This window comes from Cyclopterus lumpus, chromosome 13 (assembly GCF_009769545.1).
Source record: "Cyclopterus lumpus isolate fCycLum1 chromosome 13, fCycLum1.pri, whole genome shotgun sequence".
NCBI lineage: Eukaryota > Metazoa > Chordata > Actinopteri > Perciformes > Cyclopteridae > Cyclopterus > Cyclopterus lumpus.
In genome coordinates this window covers 9,647,663-9,667,074 of record NC_046978.1, presented here as the reverse complement: position 1 = coordinate 9,667,074, position 19,412 = coordinate 9,647,663, and the positions used below count along the sequence as shown (strand labels likewise).

General features: G+C 43.4%; 1 protein-coding gene across 2 annotated transcripts in view; it reads right to left on the bottom strand.

The window, feature by feature from the left end:
• stard13b (StAR-related lipid transfer (START) domain containing 13b) overlaps positions 1 to 19,412 on the bottom strand; it is a 57,501-nt gene that overhangs the window by 8,313 nt on the left and 29,776 nt on the right. Inside the window, exons 1-2 of one of the 2 annotated variants that reach the window (XM_034549163.1) lie at positions 14,514 to 14,787; positions 968 to 1,039 (exon numbers count right to left, since the gene is read on the bottom strand). In XM_034549163.1, the coding sequence (XP_034405054.1) occupies positions 968 to 1,039; positions 14,514 to 14,676 (235 nt within the window). In that variant the 5' untranslated portion in view covers positions 14,677 to 14,787. Of the gene's footprint in view, positions 1 to 967; positions 1,040 to 14,513; positions 14,788 to 19,412 lie in introns of those variants that run through there. The other variant, XM_034549161.1, reaches the window with a different exon arrangement.

Sequence of the window (19,412 nt, the reverse complement as noted above, 5' to 3'; positions counted from 1 at the left end):
AGGCTGGGAGACCATCAGACTTGTGTATGTGATGCTAATGAGCACAGACAGAATTTGCCCAAATAACAGCGCTCAGGCTTGTGTAGGCATTACGTCTTTCTCTGGTTATGGGCCTCCTCTTACATAACTTAAGGGACCAAATCCAGACCCTCTGAATCTAACATTCCACTGCATTCATGTGAAGTCGTTAACTTTTTATGAAAAGCAGAAGCAGCAGTGAACGCTCAACAAGGCTCGGCCTGTGCTTCAAGGGGGCACGCATTCAGATACACTGTAGGCTTTGAAAATGATTACGTTCTAATAACAGCTTTCATCATTAATGTTATTTCTAAAACATGATCCCATGTTATCTGCTCTGCACTACATCAGCTATTATCAGCGCACATTGCTCGAGCTCTGTTACAACAATCTTCAAACTGTCGGCAAACAAATATATTGCTCCGAAACACATGAAAAGTCTGGCCTTGACACAAAGGTCTGAGGGAGTAGAGCTACTTTGAGCTCAGATGAAAAGCCATGACTTCAGTCTTTAAGCACAGAGGACATGTTTATGTTGTAACCGTAGCTCGGCCAAGATTAGACTTTAAAAGCAGCTGATATTCCGCTTGTTTTGTGGTGTCTGGGGATCAGGCTGGAGCCCTAGCTCCGAGGTGTCTTGAGGACAGTTGTGTGTAAATGACGCACTGAATATGCAGCCAATGAATACATGGTTTTGTGTAAAGTGTTGAGGACTAGGGTGACTGACCAGATTACTCTGTGTGTCATGATTCCCTCGTTATCTTACATTAACAATGTTTTGTTTCACAACAGATATAAAAATGTAAGCTAAAAACAAAATTCCATTTTCGGTTCATCACAGAGCCCATTTATTGGTGTGCGACTTCATTAATCTCTATCTTTTAACCAAACAACATCTTCCCCCTTTGTGATGAATGTGTGTGGGAGTAGACTGAGTGTTTTTTATTACCTTCAAAGAGCTGAGCATACTGGGGAAATCCTGCTGCCCGCAGCCAGTCGCACGCCTCTTTCGCCTCAATTTCTGAAACACAAGAAAGCGTGCGTGTTAAAACAGGCGATAGAAGATTGAAACTCAAACTACATTTTTGACAAAACCACTGGTGCATCAACAAATGCAGTAAAAAACCATCAGCACCTGGAACCCTACAAACACCGCAGCATTTAGGGATGGACAGACCTGGATGAGGGTCAAACTGTCTGGGTTATTCTGGGATAGCATGGATGTGATGACAACCCTGCAGGTCAGTCTGCTTGTATGGAGGTATCCCAGCTCACTCACATGAATAAACATGTGACCTTATATAACCATAATCAGTTTTCGATATTTGTAAGACAACATGTGTGATATAAGAAGAAACTGAAGACTTTAAATGAAGGTAAAATAGATGAAATAAAAGACCCAAACACTGCATAGAGCCAGATGAAAAATTGTGCATTAACCACAGGACAACAACTACATTTAAAATAATGACACAAATCTATAGATCAGGTTAATAATGATCTTGTATAAAAAACTATCACATTGTCTCTCAAATAAACACATAAGCAGCCCTGCTGACCGACAGCCGTCTGCAGGCTTCAGAGCCGCTGATGACAAGCAGAGGAAACAGACCGTTGGCACCTTTCCAATAATGCTAATAGAGTCGGGTGCCATTTACTGCCTCAGTGAGACGTTCTGCCTGACACACCGGTGCTACAGTAAACACTCTGCTCTACGATAAAAAAAGGCAAGATGTAATTATGTTATAAATAGCTAAATAAAACCAACAGAATGAAGAATTCTCACACTATGATTAGTTAATAATTAGTTAGTTAGATAATGTAACTGTTTTGGTCATTTATTTTTAGTAAAAATGCCAAAAATGGTTCTGGAAACAAATGTCAATATGTTCTGGTTTCCTTTTATGATAATTAATTCAATTTGTAGATTTAAAAAAAATATTTCCTGATATTGATCAATTAATTGAAAATATAGCCGATAGATAAAATGATGATTAAAAATAAGTGTTGGTTGTAGCCCTAAAAAAAACATCTACACACGATTGGGGTATTCTGTAGCAATATAATCACAAGCAGTTATTTCCATCATTAACTGTGCAAAGTCAGACACTCAATAGCTACATTATTGAGAACTAGAAATCACAATGTGGAAAATTGCTAAATAATTTAACAAACATATTTTCAAAGCCAAGACTTTAAATCTAACATGACAATATTCTCACGAGTTCCAGTGCTTCTTTAAAAGCCAGACAGCTCATGTATATCCCGCTGCCTTTTCTTCTCATACACATACCTGTGATTTAGCCAGCTTTTCACAATGCTAAATATTCCAGCTGCATTCAACCCTCACGTCCAAGAAATGTTACACATAAGCTGCACCTACGGGCAACAAGGTGCTCTCCCATCACACATCTGAGGTCTCAGTTCCACTCCCTGTCTGTGCCTGTCACACTACGGCTGAAACATGAGCCGCGGCCATTCTTCACACAATGCTGTGTAATTACAGCGAATGCAACCTTGCAATGAAGATACTGTTATCACCTGTCTGGTTTTCTTTTGGTCAGAAATACAGTTTAACCAGGACTGCTGCTTCACGTCTGTGTCGCAGAGAGAAATCAATGAAAAGTGACTTTGGTCTTCAGGCGGACCAACAACTGAATAAATATTAACAGTTCCCTGTGTCCTTGGATGACAAAAAAAGCTCTAATGTTTACCCTTGTAACCAGCAGTTAAGTCAACATGTGTCCGCTGCCAGGAGCCTCTGCTGCTGCCCTGTTCCCACCTGTATCACCAGGAGCTGAAGGCTCTCCATGCAGCTAGGCTTCCCTCCCAGGTGGATAATATCAAGCCTGTATTATTGTGAGGGCGCCGCAAGGTCCTCTTGTGTCCCACAGCCGCAGGTTGGACCACTGGGAGCAAGTAACACGAACTGGGAATTCCTCTCTGTTCGGCATTCTGTAACACGATACCGAGACATTCTGTCCTCTCATCCTCTCGCTAAGGAAATCTCCCATGGATAAAAGGCTGGGCGGGCATCATGCCAAAGAATGAGAACTCGTGCTTGCTCTCCACAACCAACAGCTTTAAAACTGTGTACAGTATAAAGTTACAGTTGCACAAAGAGATGAAAGCCCGCTTGGCTGTGACACAATGGCCCAGAATGTCAAAAGCTGTGTACGACTAAAGTATCTGTGGCAAGGGGCGACTCTTTCCTTTCCAGTTCACAGCATGCAACGTTCACTATCAAGAACTTTGTTGTTATGCAATTTGTTGCTGAGTTATGGAATGTTACAAAGTGCCGCCTGAAAAGATACGGCACACTTGGACAGCGCCCGGGCTGAGCAGGCGCAAGCGCTGACAGAATGATGACCGTTTTAAAGGTTAGTTCACATTCCACACTCCCCAAATATTTACAACCAACTACATGGGTAAAAAACTCCAAGGCATTTCATAACATGCTTTGTTTTGTCCTGAGCTGCTTCTGTCTGACAGCCAAACGTTGTGATTAACAGCACTTTTTGACAAAGAGAAAACTGATATATTTATTCAAGTTTATGGTGAATAACCACAAGCCATGATCATCATCATTGAAGCACAAGCATATTTCTACTCTCAAAAAGCCTTCAATCAACTAACTCCATGTTGTGTACTTACGGGATATTTTCATCATACAGCCAGAGTGGTCCATATATATCCGTCAAGACTTCAGAGTGTCTCTCAACATGTCAGAGCATCTTCATTCCCACGCTGAGCCACATTCCAGCTCTCTCTCGGAGCACAGCTTGCAGTTAGAACTCAGATCCACGGCTCCTGCTTTCCCCTTTCTCTTTCCATCTACCCCCAACCACCATGTGCCTGTCCCAACACTAAATCTCTCCTTCAACCCACCCCTTTCTGTGGCAGGCTCCCTAACGTTCACCCCTCTCTCCCTCCCCCTTCAGCTTCTTGTGCCCGACCCTCCTACCCAGCTCTGCCCACGACAACTCTTTTATGCCCCAGTCAGCACATTTTTGGCAAAGATCTAAGCTTCCTTCTAAATTCCGGGACTCTTCTTGTATTTCAAGGCCCTGTTTTCAAATGTGATGAATTTACCATTTCCTGATATTACTTCATTTTGGCCCGATTGCATGATGTCAGCTTTTATGATCTTTTAAAACGTCATCCAAGAAGTGTCATTGCGAACGTGGGAAACGTTTCATTTAAACAAACAAAAAGGGAAGCGTGGTCTTGCAGAGTCCAGATGTTTTTCCAGCAGGTCAACGAAATGGGGAAAAACGCAGGCAGCTGAACTGGGGGAAAACCATGACATAAACTGTCGGCAATCAGCAGCGGTGAATCATGCTGAGGCACTCGGCTCACAAGACTCCACGCTCACATCATCAGAGTGATATATTGGTCTGCTTAACCTCCGTCTCAGCCTCTCTGTCTGAGGCAGAATCAATGAATGAGAGGAGTTGTGTCATCTGAGACATCACTTGACACAAAACAATGAATCATTTATTTCAAGAATATGTGGAAAGATATCCTTAAATGTAATAAATAAACAAAACTGGCAAAGAAATGTATAGAATATATGATATATATTTCTTAAAAACATCTAAAAGCCTCAAATTTGGGCAAATTTAACCATCCATCCAAGCTACAATGTAAATATAAGACAAATTCAAATCTCAATTAAAAGAAGCTTATGAGCAAACACACTGTTTAGCAATTTGATGTATTTAACAGCGCCAATTGTATATGATATCAAAAAAGTTGGATCACAATAATCTATGATGTATAAGGAAAACCTATTAGTTTGTGGATAAGATGAGTAGCACTTTAATTGACTTGGATGTGTCGTGGCACTATGATTACATAAAGACATCAAAACCATCCATAATTTCTTAAAGAGTAATGTATGTATATAATATGCAGCCCGCTGCTACTGTGCTTGTTGCTTTGTGACGTTTCTGCCATTTCCTCTTGTAAAACACAACTGGGGGGGGGCACAGACAGAATGACGCAGGCAGTGCACTTTAGTCACCTTAACAAACCATTCGACAATAAATACACTCGGCACATATCCCAGCTTTAAAAGCACTCTAAAACAAACTGCTTGAATTTATAAGCACCAACAATGGAAACTCTTAGAAAAGTGTCTGTCCATCCCCCGCCACACACACACACACACACACACACACACACACGCACACACACACTGGATGAATCAGCCAGACGGATATGTAAAAAAACACGCAGACTAGAGCCGAGCACTGAGATTGTTGAGATTGTCTGTATCAGAAACACCTGGACAAAGACGGAGCGAGCCAGCAATATGGAAAAAGAAAAGATTCCACTGGTGGGTTGGCTGCGGAGAGGTGTCGTCACGCTGGGAGGCGTGGAGAAGAGGCCTCTCTTCCCTTTATGATGCTAATTGCATACAGACACCCACTCACAGTCAGCCTTACTGTAAAAGTACGACTAGACAGACAGCCAGGGGAAACGCACTGCCCCCTCTCCCGGTCTGCCCAAAAACCACAACATCTGATGTCTCATGCCCAAAATAGCCGAACATTTCCTTCTGTCTCTTCGTTTTTTAAGTGTGCATCGGGGAGCAAACAGGAAGCCCTAATAACAATAGCCAAAAGACGGCGACGCAACATGGTTGTTGTTCGAGGAGATCTGTTCTCTATTGGGGGGAGGGTTACGGTCCTCTCAGGAGAATGCTGTGCACAAGGTGGATTAATATTAAAGTGCCCGTGTGATTCACCAAATGTCGTGGGAATAAAGCTTGCCCATTTTCAAGAGCAGGTTTTAATTAACAAAGCTCGACGTGTCCCCCAGACTCCAACATCCTCGGCACAATATGCCACAATCCTCAGCGTGACAGGAGGTGCCGCTCGCGAATATCTCGGCACGTCTTCTGTTCTCAGCTTTCTCATCAAGGTGTTGAGACAAAGGACAATGGCCAAATCTAAGGGATTATCTGTCGACAAACGGTGACGAACAACACAGTGCCTTTGTGGATGTGACTTTATTCTTGACGCTGTGATTGGCACATGAGCTGGCTGGCTCCGCAGGCCAGGAGTAATTACAGAGTGCCGGTGTTGAATCACTCACGGACTTCCAGCCCCCTCATTTGATCATGTGGGGCACACGGGGGGGACCTGTTATCCTGCAGTCGGGGTGCAGGTTTAACATGATCAGCTCTAGGCTGCGTTGCTAAGACACCAAAGCAAAATTTCGTCAAATACAAATGAGCTAGCAAAGCCTGGGCCGGCATTTGCCCTGTGGTCCACAGTGACCTGTGGAGAAATCCTTTCAGTGGGCCGCAGGTCTCCAGTAACAAGTGCATGTACAAAGCAGACATCAATGCTTCCTGGAGGACGGGGACTTGAGGACAAACACGCCCAGAAAAAGCCTGTGCCAAGGAGGCATTAGCATTCTGAAGCTGCGTAGGCCAGGGTTTCAGACATCCGCCATCCATTTAAGAGCCTCTTTATACAATCTTCCATTTATCATATATCATCATTACTTGCTCTTCAGTTCTTGCTCTCTCATACTGTTTTAAGTGTGTACACAGTCTGGTTTAAGAATCGCAGCATTTTTGAAGGACTCCACTGGTGAAAGACTGTCTGTTCACTTTGCAGCAGACACACACACACACACACACACACACACACACGCACACACACACAGGAAGAACTTATTGATTCTGAGAGTAAATAACATGACAATGTGAGCTCGGGAGCTGCTGTTGTTGACCATTGCCAAAGCCTGCTGGGTCAAAAGTCATCTGAGCTGTGTTTTTCTCTTGAGGTCCTGTATTGAATTTAAACAAGGGCAGCACAGCTGTGGTAACACTCTCCTTCACCTCTGAAGGACACCCAGAGAGAGGCTTCTTTCATCTTCAGGGGTAACAACCCATCAACTCTCTCTCTCTCTCTCTTTCTCTGTCTGTCTCTCTTTGTGTCTCCCTCTCAAGTCTGGAAACGGCAGCTTCTGTCATTAGTGACATTTACATGTCACTAATGATCACTGACTATATTTAAATACCTGCACGTTCATCTGCATTATTCCTGAGCAGTGTTGGTGACCAGTAGTCTCGTAATAGAAGACAAATCAACTCAAGATGGATAACTGCTTGAAGAAGGGATATAGTTAGAACCATGTGGGATCAGCATTATGTTTTAAAACATTTTAAATGACGGAAAATCCCTTCAAGTCAGAAGCCGACTTTATAACAGTTCTAAGTCACCAAACAGCAAGGGGGGGTTATCAGAGAGACACGGTCTCATCCTACCACAAATAGCCTTTGAGCAAAGGATTATATTTAAATGATCCCGGACCCAAACTGCCCACTGGATCGGGTTGGGTGTCACAGTCAGAAGACAAATATTAGGTTCTGCCAAGGCTTCAAAGTTCAAACTGTTAGCTCTGCTGTGTGTTCATCCAACTCCATACACCGTCTCAAATTCACTCAGTTTGGAGAAAATGTTCTAACAACCACATGTCGATTCCCCAGCGCCGCTCAGCAAACGGATGGAGGCGAGGGGAGTGTCGAGTGAACCACAGCCTCGCAGACAGACAGGTGTTCTCCTTCTTCCCCTTTGGTCACACTACAGGACACTGGCACATGACTTCCAGGAGACACTTCAAGGGGAGTGCGCTTCACTAGAAAGGGGACCTCTGACCCCAATCCTCGAGGAAGGAGGAGACATCTCAGCAATTACCAGATCCCCATGCACCTCCGCTTTACTGCCAGCAACTCTGAGCCGAGCAGAACTCAGCAGAGCGTTCTGTGAAATACATACTACAGTGACTTCCAAGGCCCGATGCATTAGCTAAACGCTTCCAGACACTGGACTGCAACCATGTTCCCACGCATGTTTTTAGTGTTTTTGACAACCATCTTGGAGGCCTTTATGAAGGATATATGCTTTATTTGGTGATAAAAACATAAACTTTGGCGATTTCCCTTTTCATTTCATCCAGGCACACCTCCCCAGACTTTTTCCTCAACCCGGTGTTGATCTTGCAGAGTAATCATTGTGCCTCTGTATCTCCTCCCTCCTTCTCTCCGATTCTCTGCCTTCCTCCTTCTCGCTCAGCAAGACTCGTCCTTTATGCCAGTTCCTTTACAGTCGGCTCCTTCATTGTCCCATGTGGCCATGCGCAACATACATCACAAGCTCTTAGATGTGTGTGTTTGTGTGCGTCCTGATTTGAAGTCCATGCATGTCTCGTCTTATGTAAAGCACAGTGGGCTGCATGCCTTGCCATGTCATGCTGTTTTCCCACTCGTAATATACGGTTATGTGGCTGTAGTGCTTTCCTCCCTTTGATAGCCCATATAAACACTGTCATTTGGTTTTCCGAGAGCGCCGTATAACACAACTAAAGGGAGATGACTATGAATTACTGACAAACACTCAGCCAGCTGACGTGAAATCTCGACTCCAACAGGGAAAGAGACGGACTGGAAAGTTATCAACACATGTTCTGTACGTCCAGGCCCCCACGCAAATCAAATGGCTCGCGATGAAAGATCTTTTGAGTTTAGCAGATGCTATTAAGTACAAAGATACTGTGAACTAACAAATTAGGTTTCATGTGTGACCACAGCTCTGTAAAGTACAGGAAATGGGTAAAAGAGAAGAAACGCCTGTGAAGTTGAATCCTGCGGAGCTCCATTAGGTCCACCTCCCTGCTCATTTGGACTGGATCCCAGAGGGGACGACATGGGGATCTCTCCTTCTCTGGGAATGGCCTCAGAGAGTCAGAGGATAGAAAGGGGGCCAATCTCAGAACAAGGGTCCCTAGCGTGAGAAAGCCCTCTCAGGACCTCCACAATAAAAGCATGGAGCCATCCCCAGGGACGCTGGTCCTAATTAACGACATCAAAGTGAGCGGCCACAAGACTGCCTTAGGAGCCCCGCAGTGGTCATGCAACCGACTTGTGAGTCGCAGCAGAGATGATGATACTGTCAGCGCGTGTCGTTTTGCACTAAGAATGCTGCCCATTGAAAGAGCTAAGTGATTGTTCTGCTTTATCAGAGCGTTCACGGAGTCTCTCCTTCACACACGCAGAGCACTAATAGAACGTTTGTCATGCGTGGCCATGAATGACAGGCTGTGTTCAGACAGTTACTCCCTGACTAAAAGGCCTATAAAGTGAAGAGACAGCGGCTGAATGTCTGCGGCCTTGCATGCATGCTGCCTTTGCACCGCTGTCACTTTTTCCAGCAAATGACATGTAATGTACATTTCTACCACAGGAGGGCAGCCATGTGCTGAACTCTGGCAGGGTTTACATGCAGATTTTGGGGGGGGACGGGACGGGACGGGACGGGACGGGACGGGACGGGGGACGGGACGGGGGGGGGGGGGGACGGGACGTGCCCGGCTGTATGATGGATACAGACTGTCCAATAATATGTGAGACACATCCACCACTATCTTAAGAATGTAATGTGCTTTCAAGTGAAGAATGAAAAAGTGATCTAATAAATACAAATGATTTACTCATCAGCTTAGGGTTATCTCTACTGTCCATTGATATTTATGTAAACCTTGCTTTCTTTAGATATGCACATGAGGACTTTTGGATCTGTTTGACAAACACAAGGTCATAAAATGAAAATGTAAACTTCATTTGAACATGCTTCATTTATTCAGGAAAGAATGTGCACGAGGGTCCAAACATATTCCATGTACTGTTTGCTGGACGTAGGTTAATTAGGCTTTCTTCATCATTAATGAGCATTTTCTAAACTGTGGAATGTGAGAGACCCGAAAAAAGGAGAAATCTTCCATCACAGCTTTGTTAATATGTGACTTTCCGTCCCTGTTACAGTGCAGCTGAGGCATTTCTCCAATCTCCTCTCAGTGAATGATTAGCCCTGCACATGCGGCAGCTGTCAGCAAAACAACGCGATTCATGAACACGAGATCTAGAGGAAGGACATGAGCGCAGCCTGCCATCTAGAGGCAAAGCGTGGGAGTCTACATACAAGCTTTATGAATGTGACCTTTACGTTGCAGAAGTTGGTTGGATTGAGGCAGTTTGTTCCCTACTGTTAAAAGATCCTTAAATAATTGACTTGTTCTTCATTAGGAGGACGGCGAATTAGCAACAGCTACCAACCAACTGCTGCTGAACTGTGGGAGCTTGTATCTGAAATAAAATGTTGAGCTCTGTTGGTTTTCTTGTAGATAACATTTTCTTTTCTCTTTTTCTTCTTCTTACAATATTGATATATATAATGATACACTATCTGTTCATGTTTATGCATTATATAGAGATTTTCTAAAGCTTTTCAGAAATCATTTTGCCATTTAATAGTAAAATGATGCAATCGGAATACAATCAAACGGTGACTTTAAACTGTGACTGCCAATGAAACTGCAAAAAAAAGAGCCTCTATAAGATTTACTTACTTTTTATATTCTCAAGCTGTCCCCCCAATTTATTTCAGTTGTTTCCAGCTGTGAGTAGCTTCCTCTGTGCATTGCATTGTGGGAGAATAGTGTGCATCAACATAATACATATTTAGTACCTTTTCAACATAATCATTATATAATTCAAGTGCGAAACAGGAGTTCAAGCCGTAGATTGAATTAGTTGAAGTGGGATGACGATATAGAGCTAGAGGTGACGAGCAGCTAATCACATTGTCAAAATTACTTTTTCGCTCCCTGTCAGTAGCAAACAAAATCTGTATGGAAATCACATCCACAACAGAGGGGTTTGTGAATAACACTTATCATCAAACCTCCATTTGAATGAGGAAGCAGTTATATTTGTTTTCACACACAGATGATCAAACGCAGCACGTTCTGAAGCTCTGATGAATAATTCAGTGCTTTTGAGAGAACCGTCTTGAGTGGGAGAGGAGAGAGCCTGACGAGATTTCTCACCTTGAAGTGCTTTTTTACCGTTACAACTTCTCAAAGGACAGAACAATCCAACCCTCTTTCAAAGCTGGTGTATAACAATTATCCATCTGCGATGCAGAAGACGAACAGAAGCACGAGGATAGAGCTCGTCCTCTTAACAAGCTGAAGTGTTCCTGTTCTCTTGATGCTAAGTGTTTAAAATATGTTGAGTGTGTAAGTGTTACACACTATTATCCTGCGCGGAAATGTTTTCCTTCTTGCTCAGTAAGTTTTCTCTATAAGTGCATTTAAACACTGCAAAGGATTTACACTTAATCACGATATAAAGCCGCTAGTGTGCTGTAGCACTGAGCCAACAAACTGTGCGTGCACAGTATGAGCACTGAGGGCAGCAGGAGAACCAATGTGGCTGATAGCACGTTAACCTGAAAGACAAAAGCCTTTCAGCCCACACAGCCAAACAAAAGGCACGCTTTGTAACTCCAGGACACAGACAGATTCATGATAAGAACACAGCTGTCACGCAATAACTTGTGTCATTTGACAAGAGATGCTTGACGTCCTCAACTGTGGCAAAATGCACCAATGGCCTTTCCAGGGCAGAGATCGGAGGCCGCTGGCTGCACCAAGGTCAATAAGCCATGAAGAAGGAGGGCCTTGGAGGGGTCACACTGGACAGAGCTTCTTGTCCGAAACACAATGAGAAAAAGAACCAAACAGCCACAGTCAGAAAGGAGGCTTCGAGTCACGGCGTAGCATTCGGCTGCTCAGGGTTTCCACCAGAGCCTCATTTAGGTTTACAGGACTTTTCCGTGGCTAAACCCTTGCAATCTGTGAAGTCTGGTTTTCTCTAAAGTAGAGCTTGGTGCACAAGGAAAACAGCTGAAATCCATCATCTAATACAATGAATATGTAACTGTTAAAACCATATATGGACATATTACAATAGGATGACTCATTTATATGCTGGGATTAGCTGAAATCCCAAGTGTATTAAGTATATATATATATATCCATCCATCCATTTTCAATACCGCTTATCCTCATTAGGGTCGCGGGGGCGCTGGAGCCTATCCCAGCTGACATAGGGCGAAGGCAGGGGACACCCTGGACAGGCCGCCAGTCCATCGAGGGCTGTATATATATATATATATATATATATATATATATACAGTATATAGTGATTAGTTAGAGTTAAAAAAAAAAACAGTATAAAAAATAAGGGCACATTTAGGGTATATGGCAGAGGAAAGAGTGGCAGAAACGCAGTTTCCAGAGTGATGGATTTTGGAATACTCCCCCAAAATATATTTTCAGGGAAGGAGACACATTCCTCCAAAAGGAAAACAGGCCCTTCCCCTTGCACAACAATCCCGCAGTGCAGCACTCAGACACATGTTTCTTCCCACCTTACTTCACACAGCTTTGCATTTATATCCATCGACTTTTCCAAGCTGATGAGGTATACTGGTCAGAGAGCAGGAACCCGAGGGTCTTCGTCAGGATCTTTTGATAGCGGACTGAACAAGAACACACACACATTGCTCTGGCAGCTTTGGAAAGCCATCAAATCGGAAACATGACTAAGACCCCACAGGCTTCCCTGGAATTTGGGGTGAAACAATACATGAGTAAGTGTGCCCATCACCACGGCCCCCTCTCACTTTCAACCTGCTATGTCAACAGGGCAGGAGCCACTGCAGCACATGGCGAACCATCCTGTGGCTCTGCGGCGCTGCAGCCGGTTCCTTGAAATGCTACCTCGCTGTTGTGCCCTTCAGACATGTGCGCATCACACAAGGTGTGACATGAGGTATGAGAGGAAATAAGATTCAGCCAGGGCTAAAACGTTGCTCGCCTGACAAACTGCTAAATAATTGCTCAGATTAAAAACTGTAATGACCTAAATTAGGTGAGACAATTGCTTAATTAAAGCACTGAAGACAAAAAAAAACGAAAATGGTTGAAAAACAGTTGTATCTTCTTAGAAACAGACACCTTGGAGATAATTGTATTATCTGTCATGTGTGAGGAACATTAATTAAGTTTTAAGACACTGCTTAATATTATGTGGGATTAATTCACTGGAAAGTTAACATTTACTGTCGTTTACTCGAGTTAATGGAGGTACATTTCACATTTCAACACATCCAGATACATTTGCAGGTTTTTGTTCTATTGGTATATTTATTACATATATTTAGCTTGATTATAATATTAAAGCCTAATTTATGATATCGAGGATGAACAGTTCAAAGCATAATGTCTGGTCACAAGCAGTTTAAAACCACACGATGTGAAATTAATGAAAAGTTAATATTCACCTATGTGAGATTGAAGCACATAACAGTCAAAAGTATTTAACGGTCCTTCCTGACAATAAACATACAAGTAAAAACTGTTCAAATGACCTGATCCTAAAACCCCACTTCAAGCATGTGCATCATTTTCTATGCTTGACACAGATCACCTAAATTGTTGGTTTGCTGTCTCAGACATCTGTAATCTGAAAACACATGCCAGGTTACATGACTGCACACGTCTGCACACATCAGATCACGGAGATTTCCTCCCGAAAAACAAGCGTACGTACACACAGCTCCGGGACATCTTCATGCATCAATCCAACAGCGTGTGTCCTTCACATCGTCACAAGGCCTCATGCGCTGCCTCAGTCCTCTGTGGTGATACAGGAAGCCTTGCCCACACAAGAGGCTGCATTATCTGATTCATGCTCTCATTAGTCTGACTGAGAGGAGAACTATGCTGCGTGTCGACATCTCATGGCTGAAGATGATGGAGCTGTTATGAAATGCAGCCACCCTTTGATCCAGCGTTGGGATGCTCACGTCTGCAGGAAGGAGCAGGAGTGGTAGCGCTTTGTCCTCTCTATTGTAATGCTGCCCTGCCCCCTCCAGAGGACTCTAAATATCCAGGTAAAAGTGAAGGTGCGAGGTTACAGCCCTTGGAGAAAGATGAATGGGGCTATGGGCTGCACTATTGCTCTCCTGGTTGCATGCAGCAGTCCACAAATGAGCGGAGGGCTTGTAAAACTGTCAGGCCGGACATTCATTGATATCTCTTGTTTACACATGGGCTAACCTCGTGTTACGTAACTGGTGTTATAGCTTATCACCTATCAGTGCTTGTTACAGTCAGCCAATACTAGTTATTCACCACCACTGCACCCTTAACTACCTATTGGCTGAAGGTCAAGTTTGGCTTTAGTTACACTTAGTTACCACTATACGATAATGTTTTATTGAATTCCATTTTCATCTGAAAACAAGTGCACAAGCCAGAGATATCCACTGATATTTATGAACTAATCACATACAAACACAACGATGCCCTTGTTCACTTGGCCCTGGGTTGTCCTGCATTCATACTGTCATATTCATACATATGCGTCATATCTCACTCTGCCCATGTTTTGGCTATCAGCTTGCTTCTCTATTACTCCTAACATTCCTGGAGGTATGACCAAGAAGGATTCATTTAGACAGAAGACTTCACAGCTTTCTTTGCAGCCACGTCTCAAAACACCGGCTGATTTCCAACTGAAAGACCAACGGTCCCAACTGTCACTTTTTATCCAAACAGCTCTTTCCTACCTCCAGCGATCTTCTTAAGTAGTTGCTGCCTGGCAATGATCCTGCCCAGCCTGTACCCGGAGCGTCTGCGGTGATGGTCCATTCTCAGGTAGAAGTCCTGAGTCTCTGGGGTCATACTCCCAAGACACTCGCTGCCTGTGGACTCTGGGAGCTCCCGAAACATAACTGAAACACTGTACCCCCAAACAAGCCCCTGAGCGCTGGCTGATGAGACACTCACCCACACACTCTCCCACCAACAGAAAACTTCACATACAGGCGCAAAGAGCCTAAAGTGAGCTGAGGAGGACCGCAGAGCAGAGCCTAGGGGGAGGAGTGCCAACACTTCAGTCTGTCTCTGCAGGTCATGTGACCACATGGGGGTCCAATGGCAGGGAAGCTGTGGGAGCACAGCCCACCTTGCTGTGCTGAATCCAACGTCTGTGTGAACGCTTTTCGACTTCCCCCTGCTCTGGAGGGAAATATAAATACCATTGGAATGCCTATGAACTGAGTAAGGAGAGCAGGAGTGGAAGAAAGACGGGTGTGGGAGGGCTTACAAAAATAGTGTTTTTTGGACCCGCCCTGCACTAGAACAACTCTTGTGCTGTTGCTGGTCACACAGGTGCCAAGTTTACTGGGCGAGAGTGAGTTTGTGGCATTTTAGAGATGACTACTTTAGAGGAGAGAGAACGAGAGGGTGAGGTTGTTTTCTTGGTTGGAGAATGCAAATTTCTGCTCCCCCACCCCCACCACATAACCCCTAGTTCCAGCCACAGGAAGGCCTCTCAGCAGGCCTCCTCAAAGTGTCACCTCCTCAGAGGAAAAATACATTTTAGCTTGAATACATATGAGTGATCCTTTTTACTCAGCACAAAAGAAAAGATCAGCTCAGATGTCATCTGTTCAGTTTTGATAGCTGTTCAGTGACAGGATTAAAAGCCTCCTGTGACACTATGTCCCTATTCCCTCTGCATACTAAACATATACTGTATAGTATTTAGCATATAGCGGTGTTCATGAGAGAAGTCCTTTGCTTTTCCATTTTGTACCAACAAGAAGTGGCATAAGATGTGTACACATGTCAATCATACTGTGACTTTGAATGAAATCATGAAGAACAAAAGAAAGAAAAAAACATTGAAGCTGGAAGAATAAAAGAAGATTCATACTACACTAAATATTAATAGTATTTCATGATCACTGTATACTAATTTCTAAAGTATACAATTTTTTTCAGTTACTGTACAAGACGCCAATGTACTTTCCCATTTTCAACAGGAAGTGATATAAGATAGATGTATGGACACCAAACCAATTGCAATTGGAGGGAAAGAACAAAAAAAGATTTAGATTTGGAAATCATAATAACAAAATGTAATTGATCAAAATGTGTATCTATATTGAGATTAAGACATGAAAACTGGGATAAAACTGTTGCCAATTCAAGATCTTTCACCATCATCCATAATTTATTTTGATGTTATGCAGCTCCTCCACTTATTCGTCCATTGCATTGTGGGACAATACTACCCATCAACAACAACTCAGTAATTAATTGATTTAGTCGTTTTTCTATTGCAAACATACTCACAACCTACTTTTCCAATGTGAAATCTATTTGGGAAATTTTGCAAAAAATTTGCACCAGCTTGTGAGTGAGCATTTTTTTTCTTCTGAAAACGAAAAGTTCACACATATCAGCCAGTCGACAAAATGGAACAACAATCTCCTCACACCTGAAGTCGAGTCCACATCCGCACGAGCCGACCCACCCGGCACAAAGCAGGGCCCACTGCCACTCTCCTTGTGGCTGCCCTGTCCTCTGCATCGGCTTCTGCCAATCTGCTTGTAGCTCCTTCACTTCGAGCTAAATCACGACTGTTTGCTGTGCTGGCTCCTCATTGGTGGAACGAGCTTCCCATTGACATCAGGACAGCAGAAAGTCTCTACATCTTCCGGCGCAAACTAAAAACACATCTTTTTCGACTATACCTTGAATAGGTAGCACTTAAATGCCGTAGTAGCACTTAAATGTCCCTTACCGATAGCACTTTAGTAGCACTTAAATGGCACTTACGGATAGTACTTTGTAGTTTAACTTTATTGAAGAAATTGTACTTGTTTGATTCTTGTTGTTCTGAGTTTGGACTCACGGTTTTATGCACTTATTGTAAGTCGCTTTGGATAAAAGCGTCAGCTAAATGACATGTAATGTAATGTAATGCATACAGGCTTGCCTGTGTAGCATAAGCATGGCGCCACACATGTGAAACGAGCACAAGTGGGCAAGCGACCAAGTCAAACACAGCCCCCTGACTGTGTCGCTCCCTGACTGGCAAAATCCACCCTGGCTTAAGCTCACAAAGGCCACAATTCAGCAGCGCACTTCAGAACCCGCTGCACGCTTTCATAAGCTGCTCCTGGGTTTAATGGCCCTCCACACCCTCAGGTGGAACTGTTTCAATATGAGATACTTTTTAAAGGTACTAGGTGATGGTTTGACACTATTCCGATGATTTCATCGGGCGGTGACTTGTTTTTCACACACACAAACACCTGCGTTCATTCATACTGTAAAAGGAATCGCTTCAGGTGTTGGATTCTAAGAAAATCAATGGCAGCATGTTGGCAACAGCGCCTTCTCCTTGAACCCATTTCGGTGTTTTCTTCTTCCCTCTCCGTCTAGACTCTAGACGGAGAGGGAGAAATTCACTAAGTGCATCTCATACGTATCGCGTTACGGATCCAATCACCCCCTGCTATGCAACATCATAATGAACGAGATTAATCGTGTTTTCGTCTCTGTCTGCACTCAAATACCTCGCCGGGAATTGCGAAAGAGCTGCAAGACCGGCAGCATTCCCTTTGGATGTCCGTGTGTTTAACTTTGTGCCGCATGCCATGAAGAAATGGCTGCGGTGTGTCCCTAGTGGGAGTGTTGTGTGTCAGTCACAGTGACTGCAGCCCTTATCAAACGTGTTCCAACACGCCTCTGTCTAGGTTTCACAGCTCAACTACATGGCAACTGGAATCCAGACTCGCATTACAAGCACACAGACATATACCGAGGCTCCGTTAGATGCCAGTTTGACAGCCTGGATTACAATGCTCATCCAAATAAAGGCAATTATTGTTGCTGCGTGATGACAAAGCATAAGCCATGTTGAAAGGCAATTGTTGTGCAGGCATTAAATGCACATCCAGCCTTCATTCAGTCTCTTCTCCAGCACTCCGACTTAGGCCAGATGAAATTACAAAAAGGGAAATTCTGAATCATGGACTTGAAGGCCACAGATGACGAGTATGGAGGAAGTGGAGTGGGGTTTAGACACTCCTCTGAAGTGGTTTGATTCAGCAGCAGACACGTGTAATCTGCGCCGGGCACTTCTGGCTCTGCCATGGCTATGTTTCCTGTGGTTAAGGCTTAAGAATAGCCCCAGTGTGACTGAAGATTTCCAACCCATGATCCACCAAATTACTGAATTCTGAGCCCAGTTCTGGAAAATAAATCACGCTTTCATACTGCGAGAGTGTTGGAGCTGCTGTGCAGGTAACCTGAAGCGTTTGAGAAGCCCCTAACCAGTGGCATGGTGGCAGGTGCTCAACGGGAGACCTTTTACCCACTGCAACTGTGACTCAACTCTGTGAGGATTATAATTATTTAGACCTTAATCTCATGTGAGAGAGAACTCCTCTCGCAGCTGCATGTAACTGCTAGGTTTTACCTCAAAACATAGGTGTGTCCCAGTATATTCTCGCCTGCATATTATTAACTAATAAGTAATAGTAAAGCATTATAACTATGACTAAAAATAAAATAAGATAAATAGTATGTGGGAGGGTATACTTATTGCATTACATTTGGGATATAATAGATTTAACATCAGTTTAAATGTAGTGACCATGTCATTATTTCCAATCATGTGAGAGAAGCACTTTGACTAGCATGGCTGATTATAACTCCTAAATGTAATTTACAAGGCATTATGAAACACAATGACTGGCTGCCTGCTCGTTAATGATCTCAACAGTAAATCTATAGCAGTATGTGTCTGTTTCTGTGACAGTTAACGTCTATTAGTCACACTGCAGAGTGACCTTCAACAAAGCAGCAGGAAACAAACACAAACAATAACGTGTCGCTCATAAGCTTCAGACTTCTTATCTGATGGATTGATGGTACTTAATAGAAGTCTATCAGGTCGGAGTTCACCACTTTGGTGTGGAAAAGGATTGTATACTTCTCTCTGTAAAATCTATTGATATATATATCAATATAAGTATATAATATAATAATATCATAATAATAATATTATATATATATATAAGTATAAGTATTCACATAACTTTCAATCTGTCAAGCCAGTCAGGTGCATCAGGTCTATGTGTGTCCTCTTGTTGGCTGTGTTTATAAGTGAGGCCTGACGTATGGCACTCCTATCACTGAGATCCATGTATTGTATATGGAAAAAAATGAAAAAATGAAAGATTTATGTGTCAAATATCCAAACAACGCAGGACTCAGCTGCTGCATCAGTCTCTTGCCTCAGCAGGCTGCACCGAGCATGTATCCAACTTCCTACACACAATACAACAACCGTGTGTGAAGATTTAACGGCAGCTTTAAATCCTGTAGCATATGCAGTTGGTCTTGTCTCCATTTGTATGAAGATGAGCACTCAAACTCCTCCTGATGAAGACAGAGCTGTTTTGTAATTCATGTGACTTTCCCAAACGAGGAGCTGATGTGGTCAATTCACAGCACCTATTGGTAGACTTATGTTACTGCACACATGATGTTCACTCTTTACTCTCAAGACCTTTGACAGAATCATTGTAGCAGGCGTTCACCTCTACATCTTCAGTTAGGCTTTCGAAGAGGGGCGGCTGGCCAATAGAGGGCCACAGGGCCTGGCC